Consider the following 25176-nt stretch of genomic DNA (forward strand, 5'->3'; position numbering starts at 1 on the left):
CTAAGTTCTAAGCATCACAAACATTTTCTAATTCATTAACAGACAGAAATCTATTAAAACAATAAACCTATCATGATAGTTAAAACTATATACCATGCTTTAGACTTTAAAATTGGTAAGGTTAATGAATTTGAAATCAGACAGTTCAAGGCCAAAAAACAAAACCTAAAGAGTACAAAAGACCATTGCTGTGCAAATTGAAAATAAATCAAATATCGTTTGCAAACTTAATGCGGAAAAGTTCGAGGTCACAGACTGAAAGCAAGTACCTTTCAATTAAACAAAGAGGGCTTTCTTAAAGAATAAAAAAATATCCCTCACGTCTCGCCAATTTGTTTTCAAATTTCTGTTACTTATTTGTTTTTCTCAAAAAAAAAAAAAAAAAAAACGTAGGCAACCCTCTTTTTCCCTGGAAAAATAAACAAGAGCTTCGCTTGATTTTGATATGACCAATCGCCACGGCTGTGTGATCTCATCGAATCCAAGGCTAAAGCAAAACCGCAAGATACAAAAAAATTAAACAAAATACAAAACATTTTGGGAGATAGTACACAATACTCGGCACGTTCTCGTAAACTGAAATACAAGCGATGCGATGGAACGTTGATTTACCGATGGAAATCAACTGCGGAAGCGGAAAGCGGCCAAAACTTGATTAGCATTTCTGGACCGAATCTGCGCAGATATCCAGGTGGGGGCGATATAGCGGCGAAAGTGCTGCAATTGTAGCTGCAATTAAAATGCAATTGTTCGAGAGCACTTTGACACAGCCGCGCGCGGGGGGCGATGTACTAAACGAAAGAATTCCACAGCTCAATCGAGTTTGAATTGGTTCGAATCAGTGAATTTCTATGCCCAATGAAGGTTTAATATTGTTTTAGGTCTTTGTTGCACCTTAAAAAAATACAGATAGATACATTTTATTAAGCTTTAAGTTAAGTACAGCAGAAATTTAAAGGTGAAACACCGAATGCTTAGAAAGCTTCAACATTTAAATCCACTCTCTCCGCTTCGAAAACAATGCAATTATGCTGTTCGTCTGGCAATTCCCCCATCGCAGTGCAAATTTCTAATTAAATCTAATCAATTGAGTAATTCAATCAAACACTTTGCAGCGAAGCCAATTAACGACCGGATTTCTCCCGGTGCATTTAGCCAGGCAAACAGACAGGACAATAAAAAGAAAAAAATTGTCATGCAGATTACCTGCGCCTGCCCACCTGTCAATGGCATTTGCATATGGATTTGGGACTTGTGAGCGGCAGCCCCTCAATCGGCACTCCCCCTCCCGCCGCCCGATATCCTTCGGCTCCCCCCGAATCATTCCACATATGTTGGTTGGCATTGCAATTTGTCAACATGACAAATACCAAAAAACTGCAGTCGAGTTGAGTTCCGGACGGACGGACAATAAGAGGGGCGGGTTGGGGCTTGGAGATTGGGAATTGGGGCTGGGTTGGGCCGAGTGGGGCGTCCAAAAGAGACAGACAGGCATCAAGTAGCGGCATCGTCTGATTGGCGAACGTTTGCTAAATGTATGCATGAAAAATGCATTAGAGCCGCCGCAGAAACAGAAGATCCAACTAGAGACCGGAGGGGTCGCAATCAGGGGGTATTGGGGTATCCGTAGGACCAAATACAACAAATAGCAACGTTACAATAGGATTTTGACACTAGAAGATACCTATTAATTTAAGGAAAAATAATGCACATTTATCAAACAAAGACTAATTGTTTAAAAAAAAACCTTTAACATCTAATTTTGATTAAAACCACACAATTAATTAAATTTACCTATTCAAAATTAAACAATAAATTCTCAATCCAAGGACCGCTCCCAATATACCCAGCTCTACTGGGTGATATCCCAGTTTATAGTGCACAGACGACATCCTAATGATGACATGCCACACGGAACAACAAGAGCAGACGATGATGATGCTCCTGGTGATGCAGCTCCTTCTGCTTCTTCCACTGCAGCAGCATTTCAATTGCCATCAGGGTTTGGAAATGCATTAGAATTGGGTAGCCTGAGCCTCCTACGTCGGTAGGTTGGAGGTTAAAGGTGCTTTTGCAACGTTTGCGGGCTCGAAAAGGAGGCGTGTCTGCCATGTGAAGTGAGCGAGAAACAATTGAGTAAGTAGGTCTGTTATGGAGACCCATTCGGTATAAATTTGTGTTGGGCGAAGGATAAGACAGTTGGTTTTGAGGATTAGGCCCGTATGAGAATGATTCAATTGGATTTCTATGGCTTTCAGAAAGGGTAATTATCTCTTCCGAGAATTCAATTGCTTCCCCTGATAATTAATACTTGAGAACATAAACTTAATATATATTTTCTTTTAAAGGTGGGTTGTTAACTTTGTGGCAACGTCCCTTGTTAAAAGTCCTTCGGTTTTTCTTCATCTTTCCTAATCATTTCCACCTCGTACACATCTTCTTCTTCAAATCTCATTTGACCAGAGACTCTGAAAAGTTCTAAGTTATATTTAGCCGGGCATCCATCAGTCTCCAGCCTCCCTACACTTTAAGAAATTTATATATTTGAAATATTTCTGATTCAACTTTATGAACTTCCCATGTTTCCATATACTGATAAAGCTTATCTTACGTATTACTTTACTATTGAATGTTTTAATCAAAAATAATACACCTTACAACTTTTTTCGGACTGTGTACCCCACCCACGAATCTTTTGCGCTTTGTTTGGGTTTTTGCGATAAGCGGGACCCGCTGAGCTTCGTAAACTGCCGCAAATTTAAACGAGATAAATGCTGCCTAATTGCACACAGAAATGAAACTAAATACGGTGGGCGGTGGGTGGTGGGTGGAATTTTCCGGGCGAAAGTCGCCGAATGGGTGGCGAGTTTTCAAGCAGCGGGCGAGAGCGGGCGGACATCAAATTATAAACGAAAGTTCTCAAACAATTTAATCAGCGGCAACAAACAACAAAAACATTTCAAACACACACGCGCACACACACTTCCAGCAGGAAACGAGAGGGGGAGATTTCAAAGAGGGACAGCAAGATGCTGGCTCCCCCTTGAAAAATTCTTGTAAGATCTGGTTCCAAATGCATTGCTATCGGAAAAGGACGGCGAACAAGCAAAGGCAATGAGACAGAACGGAGGGGAAAATCAGCAAGTTCCTGGTGCGTAGAGGGGAGGGGGCGAAAAACCCATGGGGGGTTTGGCTGGGCCAAACTGAACAGCGCAGAAAATGCAACCCAACAACAAACGAGTTGATGAGCGTAAAGGGAATGCCACTAAAGTTAGGAGCAGAACAAAAATAAACAAGAAGACAACCGCAAATTAGAACGAGTCTTTGAAAAGCGACTGGAAGGTACTTTTTTTTCTATCTAAGCTTAAAATTAAAACTATTTAAGATGGAAGGGAAATTAATGTGACACTGATTCATTACCTATTTTAACACCATCACAAAATCAGTTAAGAGCAGTATATCTTATTTTTATACTTATTGTTTTTAGGCCTCACCTTACAAATTTCTATGGCACCACTGATCCGAAAGTATATTGCGTTTTATTTTAAGCAGCTGTCACTGCGCAATTTGATTTTGATGGGTCAAAAATGGGCAAAGGGTACAGAAAATACCCATACAGGTGCACATGGAGGGAGTGATAGATAGTGGGGAATGAGAGAACCGCTTAATTTACCGCTCGACCGGCAAGCGACAGCTTCCTCTGCTTCTAGTTCACATGTCTTCGTTTGCCTAACATTTTCCAAAAACATTTTCTTCATCAGTTTTCCACATTTTTGTATGTTCAACGTAACACGTTTTCCAATTAAAATTACAAGAAAATTGTTTTTCTTTTTCTGATTTTCTGGTTGTTATTGTTTTTGCTTACCTGTCGCTGGCAAAAAGAAGAGTGTAATCCGGAGAGCCAAAGAGAGAGCGAGGGAGCCGCCGAGTGCGAGAGAGAGACCCAAAATCCTTGTGCTGGCACTTTTCTTTCATTTCTTTTTTTTTTTTTTTTTGGTAATAGATCCGTTTGTTATTGCTTTCTTGTTGTTGTTTGTTGCAGGCCAAGACAACAGGTAAGAAAAAGAGAAAATATGGGAAAACCAGAATCAAAACAGAAACCGAAAACAGGCAAAAGGGCAAACACAAAAACAGAAAATAAAAGAGAACAAAACACTAACTTGACAGCACTTGAAAAAAAATCGGTTTTTGCGTTTCTAAAAGACGAACCAATTTTCTTGATTTATTTAAGGCGCGCGTTTCCTTTGTAACTAGTTAAATTTAATAGCTGTTGTTTCGTTCGCGAGAGCCGCGCTTTTCGAACTGCGACGGCGCGCCTGTTGAAACGAACTGAAAGAAAACCAAAGAAAAAACACACAAATCAGAGAGAAGAGTGTGGAGAGTGGGGCCGAGGAACAGTGCGATAGAGAGGGAGAGCGGCGACGTCAGCAGAGCGCGAGACACGTATGTCGTTTAAGTCTTTCCTTTTGTCCGTTCTTGTTCTTGCTGCTGCCGCTGCTGCTGCTGCGTTGGCGCAAGCGAGAGAGAGAGAGTTGAATTTCAGGTGTGGCAACCGGCAAAATCACAAAAAACAAAAATCTTAATTCATACAAGTACACAACCGACGGAGCGAGAGAAAGAGCGAGATGAGGCGAAACGTCATAATGATCTGTTGGGAACTTAATGAGAACAGTTTTACATATGAAGACTACTTGTTCTTGTTTTTGCATACCGATTTTCGGCCTATATAGTTTAGATGTGTTTACAGGGCCCAAATTCTTGCTCTTGGGCGGTCTTAAAAAGGAATACCTACGATCGGAATCGAAATAACTAATTAGAGGTATGGAAATCGTTTAAAAAGACACTTTGTCTAATTCATTGTGTATACGTTGTCAGAATATTGATTAAAACCAAAGTGTAAGGCATCCGCTTGCAACTAACTGGTATTAAATGTAAACTGCTTAAAAAGTTAAACATTTTACCGTTAAGATTGTCAGAATCAATTAGCAAGATTTCAAAAAGAATTTTAATATTTCAAGAAACATACATATTTAACTTTTAAAAACTGGAAATATTGGGGATAACCGTCGGGTTCCATAATAATCTTTGTTGGTTGGTAGATTCATGGTAGATTTGTTATAGATTTGTAATACTTTTTAAGCGCATGGCATGGCTTCTTAGCTCTGTTTTTTCTCTCTCTAAATCTCTCTCTATCTCTCTTTGTTCAAAATCGGGTCGCTGCTTAGTTATTCCACACAGGTGTGAATGTGTCTGTGTGTGTGCGTGATACCTGTTTGTCCACACACACACACGTACACAGAGCCATCAAGAAACAGTCATCATCATCATCGTCTAAGCCAAGTTGCCTCTTTTCACCTTTCCTTTGGCCATCAAATTCCGCTCTGGCTCTTTCTTTCTCTCTATCTCATCGCCTCTCTTTCTAACCCGCCTACTTAGGTGCGAGTGGGAGGAAGAGGGAGAATGTCGCAAGTAGCCGAGATTCGATTCTTCGCTGCCTTTTGTGCTCGCTTCCTAATCCATTAACTTGTCTCTCCTCGCCTCCTCTCTTTTTAGAGCCCACTCTTCTTCTTACTCTAGGTTCTGGTAGCTCCTCGTCTTCTATGGGTTCTGGTTCGTCTTTCTCCACCATTAAATGATGACGACGCACTCCCAAAACGAAAAAAGCCGATATAAAAAATAAATCAGAATCCAAAGATTTTATTAAAATTCAATCAATCAATCGCATAAATGACAGATCGATCTTCTCAATGATGAATGGGTGATATCGGATCTAAAATCTCGGCTACATCACCCACTCTATATGTGGACCCATTGTCCGGACCCTAATCACCTTGCAAACCTTAGACATTTTGAAATCTTAAGCTTTCGTCATTTATAAGGCATATCTATTTAAAACCTATAAGTTGAGAAAGTTAAATATCATACAAAATCTTATCATCCTAATTATAAATAATCAAATATTTATGCATATTTTTGAATAAATATTTTAATAGCATATGAGTCACTAGCTAGACATACTGTTTATAGTTAAAAGAATCTGATAAGTTTTATTTAATTTATTCATAAATCACGTAGAGGCAAAATGATATCACCTTTAAGTAAGATCATAACGTGTTTATGCATATCATTTTTTTAAGAGAAGATCTGATTGAAACGTCATTGATAAAAACATTTCTAGACAGCGAAAAAGCCACCAAATTGATGACCAATTTTGCTGACAGGTATTTTCTTTGTGCGATGTTGGCCATATAAATAATATGTGTGTGTTGTTTTTTTTTTTTTGCCACGCTCGACGATCAGCAGCGACAACAATTTAGAAAATTAGTTGCACACTCAACGAAACTCGTTCCATTGGCTTTCTAACCGGCAATGAGGCAAGCAGATCATCGGTACAGTTAGCGGGGGGCCTAAGGGGGTTTTGCTAGGGGGGAGGGGTTTTTTTGAAGAGGGGGGTTACGTGTGGCAAGGGGTGGCGAGTGGGCCGACTCTCCCATTTCATCTGCATATGTGGCATGCAATTGGATCTGACTGGCATTTTCCAGATTGCCATTCGATGTGAGTTGCGGAGTAAGCGAAAAGCGGAGAAAAAATCGAGAGCCGACATGGAGAATTCTCGAGCGGGGGAACCACTCGAAATGGGAGCTCCAGTTGCCAGGGAACTTGTCTTTGGCACTAACGTATCACTAACATAAACCATCTTTGCACATAATTTCTGTTTGAAAAGTATACAAAATTGATGTTCTCGAAAAACTGAACTCTCAACGGGGATCCAATTTTATATCAATATTGTTGGGTAAAATATTTTCTATTTCAACAATTTTTAATGGGGGTTCGGTTGATACTGAGAGTTTTCCATTTAATTGAACAAGTAATCAATGCTTTTCGGAAACGGTAATACTCTCTTCTGGAATATTTTCGGATATACGGATTTGAATTATCACACTGGGATTTCCGATTTCCGCAATTGTTATCGTTTTTTTTTTTGTTGTCCCCCTATAACTCTGGCCAATTTTTCACATTGAAAGCCATGCACTTTTGCAGCTAGTCAAATTTGCTTTTGAAGTGGAAAACTTTCGACTGTGAGTGTTTCGGTGTTGTGGCAAATATATAAATTTGTGAAATTGTCAGTGCCACAAGCAGAGATGATTTACCGCCCCGGGGGCCATGCCAGCGACTCATTTATCAAGCAAAAAATAAAGAAACCCGAAAATGAAGAGAGTTCTAAGTTGCGACTGGGAAACTTTCACCGGGCCTTTCGGGGGACTTTCTGGCGGTTCGGGGCGGGGCGATTCGGGGCGGTTGGTTTCGTCGAGTAGTCTCACTTGAGAATGTCTGCCGGGGAAGTCGTAGCAAATCATTTGCGGGTCTCAAAATTCTTTTGGGCTTTTTCGGGGTCTTATCCTGGCTAGCCCAGTCATAAACAAATACGGTTTGCTGCTGTTTTGTTTACATTTGCAATGGTTTGGACCTTGCCGACGTCGCGATGTCTTTCTGGCCAGAGAGGTCTCTTGGCCAGACTGGTTTTTCTCCGGCCAAAAAAGGAAGTTGCTCGTAAAGTGGCGAAAGCCGCCAAACTGACCCAACACACAAAGTGTGCAAAATAAAAATTGCAAGAAGAAAAATCGTTAAGTAAAATAATAAATGCGCTGCTTTCTTTCTGTCTGCCCCTGCGTTTCTGTTTCTACGATTCGTGTTTTCCATATTTCACATTCGATATTTAGCGATTGAGATTTTCACTGATTTGGTTGTTTATATCATGTATTTTGTGTTATTTGTGGGCACAGGAAAAAAAGATCGAAATATTTACCGCACTCACTCGAAAAAAATAACTTCAAAACACTCAACTGGAACTTTCGGGGAGCCTTTTTTTCTTAGTTTTGGCTCCGGTATTGTTATGTTCTTTTTCCTATTTTTAAATATTTTTTATTGGCTGCCCACGCTGGACGTATCTTCGATTTCGATTCGGTTCGGATCTGAGTCTGAGTCAGTCTCACTGCCACTGCACTGTAGCCGTAGCTTTGGCCGTAGCTTAAACTGTATTTGGAGCTGCTTACTAGCCGCGCTGGCTGACCGTTCACGACGTCGCTGCGCGAGCGACTGCCGGACTGGCCGGCGGATGGATGCGATCCAGGGCGCCATCCAACCGCCATCGAACCGCCGGCTCGAACCCCCATGCCCTCGAACCGTCGAACCTTCGAACACGTTGCGTTGCTGTCGTCACCAGCGAGAGTGGGGCGCCGCCTTCAAGGGGGGCTCACTAGGGGGAGTTCTTAACTATTTATTTCACATTTCTTACATATATTTATAACACTTTAAATTACTTTAAAAACACATGTAATATTGTGTAAGTCATTTGTTATTATATTTTAAATAAAGGGGGAGTTCTTAATTATTTATTTCACATTTCTTACATATTACTTTACTTTAATTACTTTAAAAACACATATCACATGTGTAAGTCATTTGTTATTATATATTAAATAAAGATACCAATTAATCAAACAAAATAAATAATATTTTTAACTAATATGTATTTAACCAAATCGTAGCTGGAAGATTTTTGATTTAAGTCCTTCTAGTCAGATCTGAAAGAAAATACATAAAAGCCGTTTAGAATTTTTTGATTCGGATTTGAACCTACTTTAGAACAGTATAGAAACCTACTGGACAATGTTCTTATATTACATATTAATAAATATAAATTGAATGAAATAAATTATGAAAATGGATCTCGTATTATAAAATAAATTTGTTTGCCTTTATTTAACATACCACTGTGAATTTACAAAATTTCGAAATATAATTAAATTTAAAAATAAGCAAAAAAAAAGGTATTAACTGGTTTTTGTGGCACCCATCTACACCTCTGATGAAGCACAGTTCAACAGGCAAGCTCCAACGTGCAACACGTTGCATGTTGTGTTTTTATACGCACAATTGTTGCTGCCACAGTGCGTGGCTCCAATTGACAGTTTTTCAGAACAACTTGTTGAGTTTATTGTTATCTTAATGGGATGCTTATCTGCATCTGCCCCGCCATCTCCATGCCACCCCCCTCTCACCGCCCCTTTCTTAGCTTCGCCTCCCACTTTCCCCGCCTCACGGATTATTGGAGGACAATTCTCCGGGCTCCGCGGGTAAATTGACGATTTGAATATTTACATAAACGATTCTGATTACAATTGAATTTATTATTTGGAGCAGCTACTTAAGCCGCCGCGTCGCGCTGCACACAAGTGTTTTTGTGTATATACATATACAAATACGTATACATATGTCGGCCGACGTTTGTCGCCGGACAAATGATACCTTTATTTTTTAGGGGGCCAATTTGTGTTTTTTTTTTCTCGATCTGAAAGCGAAATCAGCGTCGCGTCTAGAGTATTGAGTAAACAATTGCCCGCTACTTGCCACGTGCAACATGTTTGATAGCAGCTCGTGTTCTCTGCGAACGCGGCTCGAGTTGCAGATAATGGTTGCCCTTCAACAGGTTGCCTATCAACTTAAAAAATGGTTAACTAATAATATAACAAAATAATAGCTAATACTATTACGTTTACTTTTCAATAACAGGATAACTTTTTTAAAAGGAGATAGACGAACCTAAAAATATCATAAATATACAAGAGGATTGTAACTTCATCAGATAAACTTTAGTTCCTAATTCACTTGTTTAGTCACTTTTTTATTAGTTTCTTTTTATGACTCCATTCATTAAGAAAACCCTGCTATTCATGTTTTATTGCTAGACAACTTTGTAGAAACCAAATCATTTTTAATGATGAAACGCCTTTATTTTATATTTACAATGGTTTTAATTAACTTGTCCCTGGTAAATACATTTTAAATAGCCAACCAAATGTCGTTTAAAAGTGTATTTACCAAATGTTTCCCTCAATCGAAAGTCTGTTCCGCCACAAAATCATTATCGAGTTTAAAATCACTTTAAATTCAAGATAATATACTTTTTACTTTCGGAGTGTTTTCAAACTACTTCCGCCGCGCTCTGCGGAAAATTCATCAGTCAACAAATGACCAGCTGTTTCGGCTCCTAAAAAACTTTTCCACGGCTTCTGGCGTTCCGCATTCTTAGAAGGAGAATCGGAACACTTGAGGCTTTCGGAACTGCAAAGCTGTTTCGCCTATCAGGTGGCCAACTACATACATAACTACATATATATACTTAAGAATAGCAATACAGCTACCGCTGAAATGAATTTCCAGACCAGCCAGATCGCTTTCAGAGACATCACCGAACGTTACGGATTATAAAGAAAATGTATTATGGAATAGGTAAAATCCCTTTCCCATTGCCATAAAAAAACCATCACTCTTAATCTTACATTGTTGAGGGTGCAAGGGGATAGGGCCAAGAAAAACAATTGGCAAGAGCGTAGAAAAAGCGAAAAGCACTATTCATGCATTTAGGCCAAAGCGTGCAGTTCTTGTTTATTTATCCAGAGATTCTCGGGCGTTTTGAGGCCAGGGTCACTGGCAGAAGCGTGACCCGTTCGAAAATGATCAAAATAAATATGCGAGTATTAACCATCCAAAGTTGAATTAGCCGTTGAGCATGTTCTTGAGTGGCGGCGCGCCAAGGTCGTCAGTTTAGCTCGTTTTGTCTGCTTAATAAATGGCTGAGACTTTCACGGCTTACACAAATTATATGCGCAATTAGTGATATTTTATAAAGAATATTTTCAACCGATTTTATTTGTTGTTTATTGCCCAGTGCCAAAGATTTTCGCAGCTGAAATTTAAATGCAAAACTGCATGATTCTTAAATTCATTTTAGAAGTATACATTAATTATTAGTTACACAACATTTGCTCTCCTTTATCGGATTTAGGAATCTTTATCGTGTAGTTCATCTTCAAATTGGCTTAAACTGTTGTTCCGGAAATGTAATTTGATGCAGCGGATATGACGCAAGTTCAATTATTGAGAGCGATCATGTGCATGTTAATAATTGGAAATGTTTGACAGGTTAACACGAATCATGTGAGTTAACTGATTTTGTTCTTTCGACAACACATTTTACACGTAACCCTTAGTTAATGGCTTATTAACGTTAAGTCTATATATTTAACAACTGTTTAGCCGTTTAAAATAAAAGCTTGCTTACAGCCAAAAGCTCTTAGCCCGCCTGTAGTTACCTCTAATTTTGGGTTTTGGCCAAAACCAATCCTTTATACGACACTTTCACCAATTTCAAAGCTTACCGTTTAAAGCTTAAAGCTTCGGGAAAATAATATAACGGTGACTTGGGTAAAATGGCCAATAAAAGCTCAGCTTTCGCTTTGAAAGCTCAACAAACTTTTGAAAAAATTGTACACCAATGTTAATTTAAGGAAATCGTTTTCTTTATTTAATCTTTGTATTCTTAATTCTACTGTAAGTAATCGTTTTAATTAGTAATTTTAATTTTTCTTTCGGATTCCATTCTGCGTTTTACTCCGTTTTCTGCTTTCTTACGTTTCTTTATTCATTTGCTTTAGTTTAGTAATAATATTCATTATAAGATACGAGTAATCTCAAACACAATAGAGACAGAGACAGAGCGACACACACATTTTTTATTTAATAACATTAATTCTAAGACACAAAAAAACAATTAATAACAAAAAAATGATGAAGAGTGCCAGCCTGGAAAATGTTTTTCTTTTGGCTTTTATGAAATTCAAGTTGTGCTTTTTTCCCGAACAATTTTCAGGCATTTTGGGACAGCTGCTGAATTATTCACGGATTCAATAGATTACAAATGGTTTTTAATGAGACATTGGAAAATTCTCGAGTAAATAAACACGTAGTTTAGTATATATTATATATTTTTAGTTCCTGTATGGGCTGACACAACTTCGTTTACATTAAGTTCCGACTTTTGGCAAACATAATGGCGAACTACGAGTACGTCTAGTATTTTGTTCATCTTAGCTTCACCTACAAATTATATGTATAGAATATAATCTGCAATATATAGGTATATCTGTATATATTTTCATTAGGTATATTTTTAATATTTAAAACTCTTTGTAACATTTAATAAAGTTAAACATTGATTGCTCTTGCGTTGTGACAATAAGTTACTATATAATCATATAATCGATCTGTCAGTATGTATACATATAGTTCATTTCTATAAATATATCTTTTACATCATTTGTTACTCATAATCATTTTGCCAGCCTCGGCCTAATTTTCCATCGTCTCATGTTGATAATCCTTGACTATGTTTAAAAATAAAAAAATTGTCTAGTTTATGTTTTTTTTTTTCATACGTCTCTTTTTTTTCCTTCGTCGTCCAGCGACATTTTCTCAGGTCAAAATAGAGGAAAGGGGTTTTTCCGTGGGGGAGCTTTCCCCCTTTTTCTTTAGTGCTCGTGGGGTTCTCATTAATTTTCCTGGAGTGCTAAGAAGGCGCAAACTCGTTTCCGGTTTGAACAGAGGAACACAAAGAGCAAATTAAGTATTCGAGTATTTTGTTATGTACATTCTAAATGTTATTTTAATGAGGATATACTTAAGTGTATATTCTATAAGCGATAACAACATCGAGACTTATGTAAAAGAAAACTCCATCGACTTGAGAGCTTGTCGATCTCTTCAATTTGAATTTTTTTGTTTTTTTAGTTTCGGGTAACTTTTAATTCAAATAAGATGCATTTTTTCAGGTTGTTGCCATTAAAATGTTTAAGGATCTAAAATTATTAGAACATGTTATGTTTTCAATAACAAGAAGGTTCAACTAAGTCCTAAGTTTGGATAAGTTATAAAAAAAATGTATGTAAATGACTATTTAATAAATAAGTAACTAAATAATAAAAAGGTAAAGCAACATATACATTGCTACATAATTGTAAAAAAAAAATTAAACATATTGTGCTGCTCGAAAATTCCCGAAATCAAAATTGAAGAAATCTCCAAATTCTCTTAGTTTTTCGTTATGTTATATTATTTTATTATTTTAATTGGGGTTTCGGACTTGGGGGTTGGCTAATCGAACTAAAGGCTGGCTGACCTGCTGGGCTGGGCAAGCAGCAAGCCCAGTTCAAAAATAGTTGACTTTCCACTTAGTTTTATTACTGTTACTGCTCGGCGATAAATTGTTTTCACTTAGCCTAAGGTTTTATTTTCATTTTCATTTTCATACGTTCCACTTTAAAGTTTAGTGTTGGGCTTTCCTTTTTTTTAGGTACATACATGGTACATTTGTCAACTCTCTTCAATTTTGATTGCACTTGTTGATTGAATCAATCGGATTAGAATGATAAATGAAAAGAAAAAACAAGCTAGTTTAAAAAGCACCTGAGGTTCTCCACTTAATATTTGAGTTGGTTTCTGCTCTCTATCGATAAATAGTCTGTGGGATTGTATCTTAGTATCTTCATTGGTGGTTTCTTCCATGCGGTGGTTCACAAATCTACACAACATCCAAAAAATGAGGAGTGACTAGGGCCTAAGTAAATAGTTATTTTTAAGTCGCTTTCTTGTTTGGTTTTCTTGAGTTTTTCTTCTTTTCGTTTTTGCTAGTTATTCACTAATTTATCAATTCCTGAATATACAATATATTGATTTAATTTCTTGTTTTATTATAGAGTGAGTAGATAGAGTTGTATTTTGTTGTTAAATCGATTGCTGATGGAACCTGTGGAAATAAAAAAAAAATGTATTTCATTATTAGATAAGGTATATAAATTATAATATCAAATTAAAAAAATATATTTAAAAATTTACATTTAAAATCTATTTTAATTTATTAAAACAATCCCTTTTAAAATGACCTTTATGGAATCAAACATCTTGAAGGCAACTTTCCAGCAGGAATTAAACGCTGTAACATTTGCAGCCATCTGTCAGAGATTATCTATGCTCCTTCTGCCAAAGGACACTTGATAATTTCAGGCCATTAATTTAGCTCTACACGATTACCGTGCTTAGCGAGGACAAACTGATGTTTGCCCACATTTTGCCAACCAAACCAAATGGCCGCCGGCAGTCAGCTAAACGCAGTTCAGTTGGCAATCGGAATTGCATTTTGATTTTCTATAATTAGTTTCCGGGCGGCGACTGAGTGCCACCACAGAATGCAAACTAACACGCGTTTCAATTAAGAGTGGACACCCACCACCACCCGCATTAAATTAGCTTTATTGGACGGCAGTGGGTGGTGGTTAATGGGCAATGGGCAGTGGTGGTGGTGCAGTGGACAAGCCATTAAAAACACGCCCGGTCTCCTTGGTCATGGCATTGGCATTGTTGCTGCAGAATATTACTCATACGCAACGTTGCTCGTAGGAGGCTGGCTGCCAGTTGCAAGGAGTTGGGTTCAGGGTGATTCGCCAGTCGGCCTTGCCACGGCCTTGGCCCCCATTTCCAACCCAACAGAAGCAACACAGCCCCACCCACCGAACCACCCACCGAACCACCCATCACGTGTCCTTGTGGCAATGCTGCATTTCATTATGTATGTGCTGCTGTGTGTTTTTTATGTGCAGCTGGCCAGCAGTGGGATTATTAAAAATGCACACAGCCCATTGACAAATGTCAAAAATAAAATGCAAAAAAATACAGCAAGAAATCTCTCAAAAAAAAAAAGGAAGGAGGGAAACTTGGTCTATATTTTGGCATTTTATGTACCTCCAATTAAAAGATCCTCTTAAAAAAAGGTTTCGAATATTATTTAGCGATAATTAAAACAAGTTGGGAAAAGTAAAACAGAAAATTTATTTTTCACTGTCTGACTAAAAATCTTTAATTTGTCCTTCCCCAGTTTGAAACATAAAAAACCAATAATAAATTAAAAACGAAAATAAAATAAAATAAGATCCTTTGAAATAGCAACTTACTTTGGGTAATTGTTCCTTTTTTGACCATTCGGGAATTATCTTTATTTCGAGGAAGGGTTTTCGAGTGTTGCGCTATCTTTGTTATCCTTTGTCTTTCGTCTTCTTCTTGAACACTCCAATTAAATATTATTTGCAATTATCCTTGTACGAAAGGGGAGTTGGCAATTTTTAAGTCGTAATTGTGGCTGTTTTTTTTTTTTTCTTTGTTTTTGGGTGGAGAGTGCGGGGGGTGGAGGAGTGGAGGGGGGACGAACGGAACTGGCGACATTTGTGGGCGTGGCAGATTGCACAGGTGTTAACCGAAATTGCTGGCAATCAAAATTTTCGCGATGCGTTTTTCTCTGTTGCTTTTCACCGATTGTTTTCATTTCGTTTTGTGGCCACGCTTTTCCCTTTTTTTTTTTTTTTTTTTATTTCGTTTTTTTTGCTACCAATTCTTTTCATCTTAAACTGCCTCGCTCTTTGTTTAACTACAGTTTTTCATTTTCGAAGTTTTATATTTTCTTTTGCTCTGTGTTTCTTTTTTCTTTGCTGCTTTCGCCCACCATTCTTTGCCATTTTCTGTGCGATTTTTTTTTTTGTTGGTTGTTGTTTTTGTGCGGTTTGTTTGTTTGCTTTATGCGGCAGCCGCGAAAAGCAATTTCCCGGCGGAAAATCGGGCCTGAGCGCCAAAAGGGGAGGTGGGTGGTAAACACGAAATGTTAATAAAAGTCCAGTTGCAGTTCGAGCGTCCAGCTATTCCGCTCCACTCGGCTCCGCTTCGATCCCAGCCATCAATCCATTTATCCACTCGTCCGTCCATCCGTCCATCCGTCCATCCATCCAACCATCCATCTATCCTTTGATCTCCCCGCCCGTCCGTCCATCCCCCAGATGTCCTGCGTGTCCTGTAACCGCTTATGTCTGCACGGGCACATTGCTGTCGGCCTCCTGCAGAACGGGCGCTGTCCAAACGCCGCTGCCGCTGCGCGTCTTCCGCTGCTGCACGATCCCGTCCATGATGTCCAGCTGCAAGTTGTGCACGCTGCCGCGGTGGTCGGTCAGCGGCGGTCCGGCGATCACGCTGCCCCGGCGACTGCCACTGCAAAAAATAATAAGTCAGTTGTAATATATATAAAAACATGTAAGCTAAGGAATAAATATTATTTGAACCTTCATTCATTGCTTTCTTCATAGAAAAGTAAAATAGATTTGTCTTCAAAATAAAATAAAATACTTTTATGAATAATATGTTGTTTCTAGAAAAGAATGCAGTTTTTAAAATCAGCTTATACACATTTATTTACAATTATTTTCTTTATTTTGTTCCTTTTCTTAATAAAGTATTTCTTTTTTTTTCGTTACAAAAACTTTTATTTTGTAGTTTGTAGAGCTGTTTTTAAAAACAACACTGCGAATGAGTGATGTACCTACCATGCGTATGAGTGATATTCTGCTTCCACATCAATCATACGCAGTGTTGCCCATATCAACTTAATCTTAGTTAAATAAAGTATTTACAGAATTTTACTAGCACAGCTTCTTGCCTTAAAGCCTCTTCTTAATTTACCTTTACCTCTCCTAGCCAAAAAATAAAAAAGTAAAATGTTTCAGGCTTTTTCTTTGCTGCCCGGACATTCCGCACATCCATGTGCACCGATAGTAAGTGGTTGATGGGTCTGCGGTTATCACTTTAGCATAAATTATACGCCCGTGTGCCCCCGCCCCCTTTCGCCCCCTCTTGCCCCCCGCAACCCTCTTTTGGCCGTTCCATCCCCAGAGCCGCTCATCTCCAGCCGCCAACTTGGACTCGTAAAGTGCGTTGGGCATTTAATGGACACGCGACATGGGGAAAAAGCTGGCGGGGAAGGGGCAAGTTAGCCAGGCTGGGTGGGATGCAATTTAAATGGCCACAACGGTCGCACAGAACTTGAACAAAGTCAGGGCCAAAAGCAACGGGGATGTGGTCAGAATGGCAAATGATTTTGGGCAGGAAAGTCGAAAACAAAATGCTCTAAATAGTTATTATAAAAATCGAATTTTATTAGAATGATCTAGCAATAAAACGCATAATAATTTAGAATTTATTTTTTTTTTATACAATTTAAGATAGATTTAAACCTACAAAATCTTCGGCGATAAGCTGTTAAAGAACACATTTTCTACCATAACATTTTTTGGCAAATAAAATCGAACCCGAAGAAGCCCAAAAAAGTATGCAGCAAACTTTTCGACATCCCCGAGATTTTATTGCATCTTGGCATTGATTGCTCGACTCATTTAGTTGGCCTCATCATATGGCAATGACCGTTCGCAGTTTATGACAATCTCATTATGCCCCCGGCAATGCTATTCCATTCCCATTCTCGATCTGGCCACGCCCACTTGCGACGCCGCCTCCTTAACCATTAGGGTATCAAAATTCTGCTGTCACAGCACAAAAGCTTGGAAACAGCCGGCGGCGCAATTCAATTAGGCCCGGTACATGGAGTCGTAGATACGAAAAGGGCAAGAGCTGTCCAGTCCGAGGGCTAGGTGCACTGAGAAAAAATGAGGGACTAATCTGTGATGATTCTAACAAGAGTTCTATATAAAATAATCAATCTGTTTGTATTGTTTATCTTGTGAATGTTTGTATGCCACATTTCCTTTTTAAGGTAATCCTACTTTTGATAACAAATTTTAATTTTAGGGGGACTAATTTATGGATTAAAAATATTTTACAAGGTCTGTTGCTAAGCTTCCGCATATTTTTAAATAAACCTAAAATCTTTTTACTGATTAATTTCGAGGAATGTACTATAAAAATGTTCTTCTCAATTTTTAAACTAATTTATATGTTTAAGTTAATTTTATTTTTTTTTTTTGTTAAATTTTTCTCTTTAGTGGGTAACAAAGGTCCTGCGGTTGCGTGTCCTGCTGCGCGGAACCACCGCACCTCCGCCGACCAGTGACCACTCCATAATGGGCAATACCTAATACCTAATGGCTAATGGCTAAAAGCAAACCGTTCAAACCGTTCAAACCGTTCGAATTCAAGTGGCTAATTTACCTGAAGGAGACGCCGGAAATGGACTCGCGGCGATTGCGTCCGAAGAGCGTTGGCGGCACCGCCGAGATGGTGACCACCGAATGGCGTCGTCCGCCGGCCGATGGATTGGCCTTCTGCGAGAGCGTGGCGAGGAACTCCACCTCCTTGGGACTCAAGCCGCCGGTCTCGCCGCCCACTTCCGACAGGCGACGAACCTGGCTGGCGGTGATGCCCTCGGTGATTTGGAGCGAGGGCAGCGAGTGCTTGCGACGCTGCTGCATGTCGGGGAAGGGGCACAGCAGGTAGGGATTCACCGGCGAGTCCGGCTCGGAGTCGTCGCTGTTCGAGCGGCGGGTGCCGCCGGCGGTCGGATCACAGCCGCCGGCCGCTCCCTCCAGCTCGTCGCCATCCTCGGCGGTGTGCGACTCCTCGACGACGATCAGCGGCTCCTGGGTGCTCAGGTTGAACACGGGCGTGAACGAGGAGCGACGCATCCTGGCTTCCTTACTTTCTTCCTGGGATCTGCAAAAAAAAAGACAAATTTTATTATCAATTTTAATATTCAAATATGTATATCAATTTTTGTTGGTAGGAAGCTATTTTTCTTTTTTTTTGTTATAAAAAACCTTCTATTTTTAAGTTTGTAGAGCTGTTTTTAAAAACAACACTGCGTATGAGTGATATTCTGCTTCCACATCAATCATACGCAGTGTTGCCCATATCAATTTAATCTTAGTTAGAACTTATTTTTTTTATAAAACCAATAATTTTATTAAAATAAAGAAAACAAATAGAACAAATTAATATATAAAACAAGACAGGAAGCTAGCTTCGGCGAGCCGATCAAATATGTGGAACAAAATGCAAAAGGCTAAACAACATAAAAAAAGAGCAGATTATTTTTTTTAAATTAAGTGATGACGTGGTTTTTTTTAAATGGAGTGTAATAATTTAATTAATACTCATTTTATTTGTATTGCAGGTTTTTGGATGTATATTTGACTGGTTGCAGAAAATAATTGGTGACACCATCTACTTGTAACTTGGAGCTGGTCATCAGGATGCAGTGCACCAAGTTTTTTTCGCAGTGAGTACATGAATTAGACAGTAAATAATTAAGGTGTTTATTTTAAGATAATAAAAACGATTTAAATTACTGAACTGACTGAAATTAGGGTATAAAAATAACTAAAAAAAAAGCGTTTAATGCAAAATCACATTTAAATATAAATAACACAAAATGAAATAATCTTTATATAATATATGTATTGTTATAATCAACTCATGAATATATAATATTAAATCCTTACATTTTGATTTCTACAAAGTGCTCTGCAAAAGCTGCACAAGATTGGAAAAAATTAATTATTTTCCACATATCAAGAGCGCAGTCAAAGTATATTTGTTTGAGTGCAGCTCAAAATGGGGGGAAGTGCTGTTGACATTTTGCGGTCACTGTGCACAGGCGGAAACTTTTCAGCAATCAAATTCGGTTAGCAAAAATTTAAATCAACTGCAAAATTTTGCCAACAGCTGAGCTTGATTTTTGCGGCTTCAACTTTTTTGTTTACTTTGATTGCCGGATTGTCCACGAAGGCGTTGTGCAAATTCTTTGGTGAAAAGACGAAGGCAAAATAATGAAAACATTGAAAAGTGTCAGATAAACATTGAATCAATTTGCCGCTCCATAAAGCTCAACTGGATTATTGAAATATTCATGGATGCCATTATGGCTAGTTGTTATGAATTGTGGCCAAACATTGTTGTTAGCGCTCGCAAACGCTATCAAATTTCATCACCTAATTAAACCAAAATTTTATTTCAGTTAGTCAGAAACATGTGTTAATAATTAACATTTAAAAGTGTTTCAAAATAGTCGGTTTTTATAATTGCAACCAATGTAAAAAGGGCTTATGTTTAATTGTATTTAAATTACAAAATAAACACGCAGCTCTTTTATAATTTTTACTTTTGTTTATAATTTATATAAGTTCAGTTACATTAACGATTATTTGCAGATTGATTAGGCAGCCAGCGACATGAGTGAAATGGTTTAACAACTGCTACACAAATTACAATGGAAACTTGTTAACACTATCGGTTAACAGATAAGAATTGACCAGAAAAATGCATATAAATGGCAACTTAATTAAGTGCAAATTAGAGCAGACAGAACTTGCCTGCAAACCAAAAATGCTATCCGCAGTTATCATTTTTATTTCTTGTGCTTTGGCTGCGGCAAATCCGGGCTTGAATAAAGTTAGCATTGCAGTTTAAAATTTCCATTAATTTAAATAAAACCTTCCTTTTTTTTGTGTGAAATAAATAGAGATCGTGGAACTATATGCCAGTATCGACTAAATTAACGTGCAGGAATGAATCGATTGCCAATGGCGAAGTTCGCATCGGTCTTTTAAGTCGTGGAAATTACGCGTTTTCCGGTTTTTTTGACATAAACATTGACGTTCCCAAGGAAACGGAGACGGAGGTCAATATCTATCGGAGCACCGATGGCGGTACCACCTATAAGATCGAACCATATTCCGTACCGCGTCAGGGATTCTACGAGGTGATGAACTCCTACTACAAGGACATCATCATGTCGTCAGCTGCCAAATGCTCAAATTTTCCCCAGTTTAATGACACTTTGGAGCATTTGGCTGCCCAGAAATATCATTTCGAAAAATGCGAACTGACCACCGATGCACTACCCAACTATCTTCCCGATAGCCTGTACAAGATCAATGTCCAAACCTTTGGACTGGTGGAACTTGTTCTTGAGGTAGTCGTCGAAATTACCCAAAAGGATTTGTATTAGAAAAATAAATATAAAATACTAATACCATTAAAAAACAAATAATCATTTGCAGCATAAGTCGGTAGTGGTGTCTATTTTATTCCAATAATATATATACATAACCCCAAAGTCTAACAAGGCCTTTTAAAAAATGTCTCTTTAATGAATTCGAATATTTTTGTCGTTGTTGCAAAATCGGGATACCAGATTAAACGGCCTATAAAAGTGGTTTGTGATTAAGGAACAGGATGAAATTGCCGGAAAAGCCCCATTAAAAGCGTGCAATTTTGTGGCACAAAAACGCACTTGACAGCCCCAATTGGTAATTAAAGCGCACTGGATTAAAAGAAAAAAGAGGCGTATTGTTACCTTGTATTTTTAACGCAAAAACCCGAAAGCCAATACATTGTTCACCTTTATTTCCCCCGCCTGCGCTTTAATTAGCCTTTGTGCATTATAATTACGCTGCAATACAGCGGAAATTGCGGAGGCTTCAGGACAAAGCGAGAATATCCTTTGGGGCGTTCCCGGTGGGCGGACCAAATCCCAGGCCCAAAAATGAAACAAAACGAACACGGAAAAAATACAAAACAAGCTCGCCACAACGAAAATGTCTCAATTAATTGAATTGAATCCTGGGAGCGGCGGGAAAAAATCATCAAAAAAAATATATATAAGCGAGTGTATAAGTAAACCCTTTCTAGGTCGCAAAACAATAGCTGTGCAGAAAAATAAATACAAACAAATAAGTAAGAGAATACCTTTCGGGTTTCGGGATATTGCGCATACGCCGCATGGGCCAAAGTCAAAGTGAAATGTGCCGAAAATGTAAATGAAATTGTTATTAAGCATTAGGCCCATCGGAATCGCAAAAGGGAAAAGAATTCCATTCGTGTGTCAGCAACAAAACGGCGGCTTAATTCTCAAGGACCAGAGATGAGATCCTTGCCAAGGCAGAAAGTTAGTTAAGTCAAGTTAAAAAATTGCCAGACTCTCTTATCTCAGGATTCATGGTAATGTCATTTATTTAAAACGTTTCCAATTTATCAAGCTATACAGCTAAAGAGTACCGAATTTGATATAAATCGATTTGAAAAGTTTAAATAAAATATTTTTATGTTATATTGTATTAAGGATATAAGGAGCAATAGAAAATAATTGTTTACTGTTTTATTAGATCAAAAAAAGAGCAAATAAATATTAAAATAAAACAACTTTGTAAAATTCATTTTTTTTTCATTTATTTCCACTCTTAGAGAATCTTGAATGGTAAACTATTTTTCTCTTTCGAGATTTTTCCAGCCACGCCATCTTTATTGCTGAGATTTGGCTGACTTTACTGGCGCCAAAGAGCTGCCAATTGCCAGAAAAAAAAAAAAAACAAATAAAGGAAAATAGAAAAACACCCTCACACGTGTGAGCTTGACTTTGGCCAATGCCAAAAATGCCAATAATGAGCGTCTATTAATAGCGAGAGACGACGATTTGCAGCGATTTGATTCGATTTCGGATCGAACTCGGCCATAACCTTTGGGCCAAATCCCATTCCCCTTTGCCAAAATCACTCTTCCTGCTGAGCAGCATGTAATTAGCAAAAGAGCTAACACACACACACACACACACGTATGCCTTTAAGCCTGGTAAACAACAAAAGGAATTGCCGGCGAATACACACACATACACACACGAAAAAAAGATTGCCTCATTTAAATTTCCCTTTTGGCGTGCTCGCGATGAAAATGAAAATTGACAGGCATCTCGTCAGTGCCTCCTCTTTTCCTCTCTCTCTCTCTCTTTCTATCTCTCCCTTTCCCTCTAACTGATGCCATCTCTTTCGCGGAAAGAGACGGATATATATAGAGGTTGTTAGAGGGGTTAAGGCTGCGGATGCCAAAAATTCAAATCGCTTTTTTCCCTGCTAAGTACTCATCGTGTGAGCTGACAGATAGACCCACAAGGGACCGATGAAAGTCCGGGAAAAACTCAGAAGAGGAAAACCGAAGGGGGAGGGAAAAGTTCTGCTGACTACAGGAACTACAATGGAACGGAAGGCAGGGCAATCGAGTGGCTCAATTATGATATACACCCACCCATCGAATTGATCCAAGGCAACAAGGTCACGAATCGGTTTTGAGGGTTGATTGTTCAGGAACTTTAATGCGATTAGGAGAGTGTGGGGCAAAGCTGCTCTGGAAAATCACTAATTAAAGGAATGAGTGAAGTAATTGATAAATCGCAATCAAAGTTAAGCCTCAAGTAATTATTTCCTCTGTTTACCAACAGAAATAAATATTAACAAAAATTGAATTGCACTTGTGGGTAACATGGAAAAAAACTTTAAAATATACTATTTCCTGAAATTTTTTTTTGGTTTGAAAAAAATACCAAATAGATTTCTCTTGAATCACTTTAAGCATCTTTTTCCCTCAGCGCCACTGGAAATGAATTTAAATATCGGATTTATTGTGTATTTAAATAACATTAAAAATACACAGCGAACACAAAAAACGGCGCTCAATTCCAATTCGGATTCCCCGCGAGACCATCCACATTTTTATTCGGCGTGTGTTCGATTCGGGGTTTTGGTTTTATTTACGTGTTGGGGGAAAGTGGGCAGTCAATTTGAGTAGCACTCAGATATTTAAATTTGATTTATCGGTGAAATGCGGCAGCCAGAAGCCCCGCACTGAAACGCAATCAACTTCAAAATGGTTTAATTAGAACAGAGCCAAAGTGAACTGAACGGAACCTTAAGCGCGACCCTTAAATGCGACACCCCGTGGACCCAAAAAGAGATAGGCGATACGGTCAATCAGACACGAAACACCCAAATCAGACCCCAATCCCCAGGCGATGGAGTCGTGCCTTAACTTTTCACACTCAGCGAAAACCTGACACAAATATTTCACAAACAAATTGCAGCGCAATTATAATGTAGAGACTATTGCGGTTCAAGTTTGACACATCTAAATATATATCTTCATTTTTATTTAGCTTATATTTATGTATGGTATATTTAAGATATCACTACAAAGTTTTCAGTGTACCAACCCCCAAGTTTTGCCTATGTTTACATAGAAGCCTGTTTAAGTCTGTCCACAAAAAGCGTATTCAATTTAAATTTATTTTTATTGCATTTAAGCGGATTTTCAACGGTCCAGCGAGCGAACAAATGGAAAAAATAATTACTCCGACAAATATTTACGATTTTCATGAAAAACCACTTGAATTACTTCAAAAGTGACAAAGGAAAGCTGACTAGCTCTAAAATATAAATTATAAAACAATTACATAGCCTATAAATTTTCTAATTTTTATCTAAATTTGTTATTGAAAAATTTAAGTCGATGTTTTGGCTTGCTAAGCCCATAACTTTTATATATAATAAGTATATAGATATCTTAACAACAGAAGTCGCAATTGAAACAGAAGCCGTTGATGCTAAATCTTATCCATAAATATATTTCCAACGAATTACGACGACAAATGGGCACTGTTGAATTGATTAAGATAGATAGGCGAGAGTCTCTGCTCCCGAAAGTAAATAAATGACCAAGAATGTCAACAAGAGAAATGTTTGGCTACTAGCAATATAAACAAGGCTATGAATTTTTCTCGCCGGCAGTAAATCTAAATTGAATGACAAGTCTTGAGATCAACGGTCAATGGCTCAGCGGTCGGCAAACCCGAAACAGGTGCCATTAATTTATTTTCAATTTAGAATGATTGACTTGTTGAGCTGGAATTTTCCCCGAAAAGGTCACAAATTTCAGCTGTAATCTTCATTAAAATTTTCAAAATAGTATATTGTTTAAGCACTTAAACAAAATCATTAATATTAGATCTACAAACTCAGGCTTATTTTATTGTTTGTATCTTAGAGAGTTCAAAAGAACTTAAAGCGTATTCTCTAACTGAAATAAATACACCTTTAATTCAATAATGTTTTGCTTTTGGCAAGTGCTTCCCTTCGTTGGCAATGATAAATTGAGCCCTTCAAATTTCATATCTTCATCTAACGCAGGCCCAAAACAATTTCCAAGGCGATATGGGTGGGAATGTGGGAATTCCATGGCAGTGACATTGGACCTGCGTCAACGAAAAGCGGAAGTGGCAACTCCATAAGACGCTTTTTCCATTTTCCGCCCTTTGTCCTGCTAATAAATGACGGCGCAATGATTTTGCGTGATTGTCGGCACGTGATGGCGCTGCAAATGACTCCCAAAGAGTGTAGAAATCATAAATGCGGAATGAAAATTTCCAGCCAACATCTTAAGCATTTTCATCATACTTTTCCACCACCGATTCCCGCTTTTCCTCGGGTGCGAATGAGGAGAAAATGTGCCCGGGCCGACATTTATTGATTTCAATTGCAGGCGGCAACAGGCAACAAAATGTCAAATGTTTTCCAAATATGAACTTGAGTGGGTGGTAAATAAATCAAGAAAGGTTGTTGATATCTGGTAAATAATATCAAATATACCAAGCTTAGAAATGCTAAAAGATATAAAATACGGTTTATA

The 25176-nt window shown here is 38.2% G+C and overlaps 3 protein-coding genes across 6 annotated transcripts in view; 1 reads left to right on the forward strand and 2 right to left on the reverse strand.

Annotated features, from left to right (window-relative positions):
* The window catches only part of LOC108097421 (low-density lipoprotein receptor-related protein 2), a 148498-nt gene extending 140398 nt beyond the window's left edge, over positions 1–8100 (reverse strand). For 2 of the 4 annotated variants that reach the window (XM_017199685.2, XM_017199686.2), the window contains exon 1: positions 7817–8100. The gene's annotated coding sequence lies outside the window, so the exon portion shown is untranslated. Of the gene's footprint in view, positions 1–4160; positions 6384–7807 lie in introns of those variants that run through there. The other 2 variants (XM_017199687.2, XM_017199688.2) reach the window with 2 other exon arrangements.
* Positions 8101–15036: 6936 nt separating this feature from the next.
* The window catches only part of LOC108097743, a 43281-nt gene continuing 33141 nt past the window's right edge, over positions 15037–25176 (reverse strand). The window contains exons 2-3 of the mRNA XM_017200251.2: positions 17878–18378; positions 15037–15927 (exon numbers count right to left, since the gene is read on the reverse strand). Coding sequence (XP_017055740.1) covers positions 15744–15927; positions 17878–18350 — 657 coding nt within the window. The 5' untranslated portion in view covers positions 18351–18378 and the 3' untranslated portion in view covers positions 15037–15743. The remainder of the gene's footprint in view (positions 15928–17877; positions 18379–25176) is intronic.
* On the forward strand, positions 20008–20730 carry LOC108097744. The gene is made up of 2 exons (XM_017200252.1): positions 20008–20115; positions 20186–20730. Exons 1-2 carry the CDS (start codon positions 20050–20052, stop codon positions 20672–20674), a joined length of 555 nt encoding a protein of 184 aa, XP_017055741.1. The 5' UTR covers positions 20008–20049; the 3' UTR covers positions 20675–20730.

Source organism: Drosophila ficusphila, unplaced genomic scaffold (genome assembly GCF_018152265.1).
Source record: "Drosophila ficusphila isolate 14025-0441.05 unplaced genomic scaffold, ASM1815226v1 contig_197, whole genome shotgun sequence".
NCBI classification, from domain to species: domain Eukaryota; kingdom Metazoa; phylum Arthropoda; class Insecta; order Diptera; family Drosophilidae; genus Drosophila; species Drosophila ficusphila.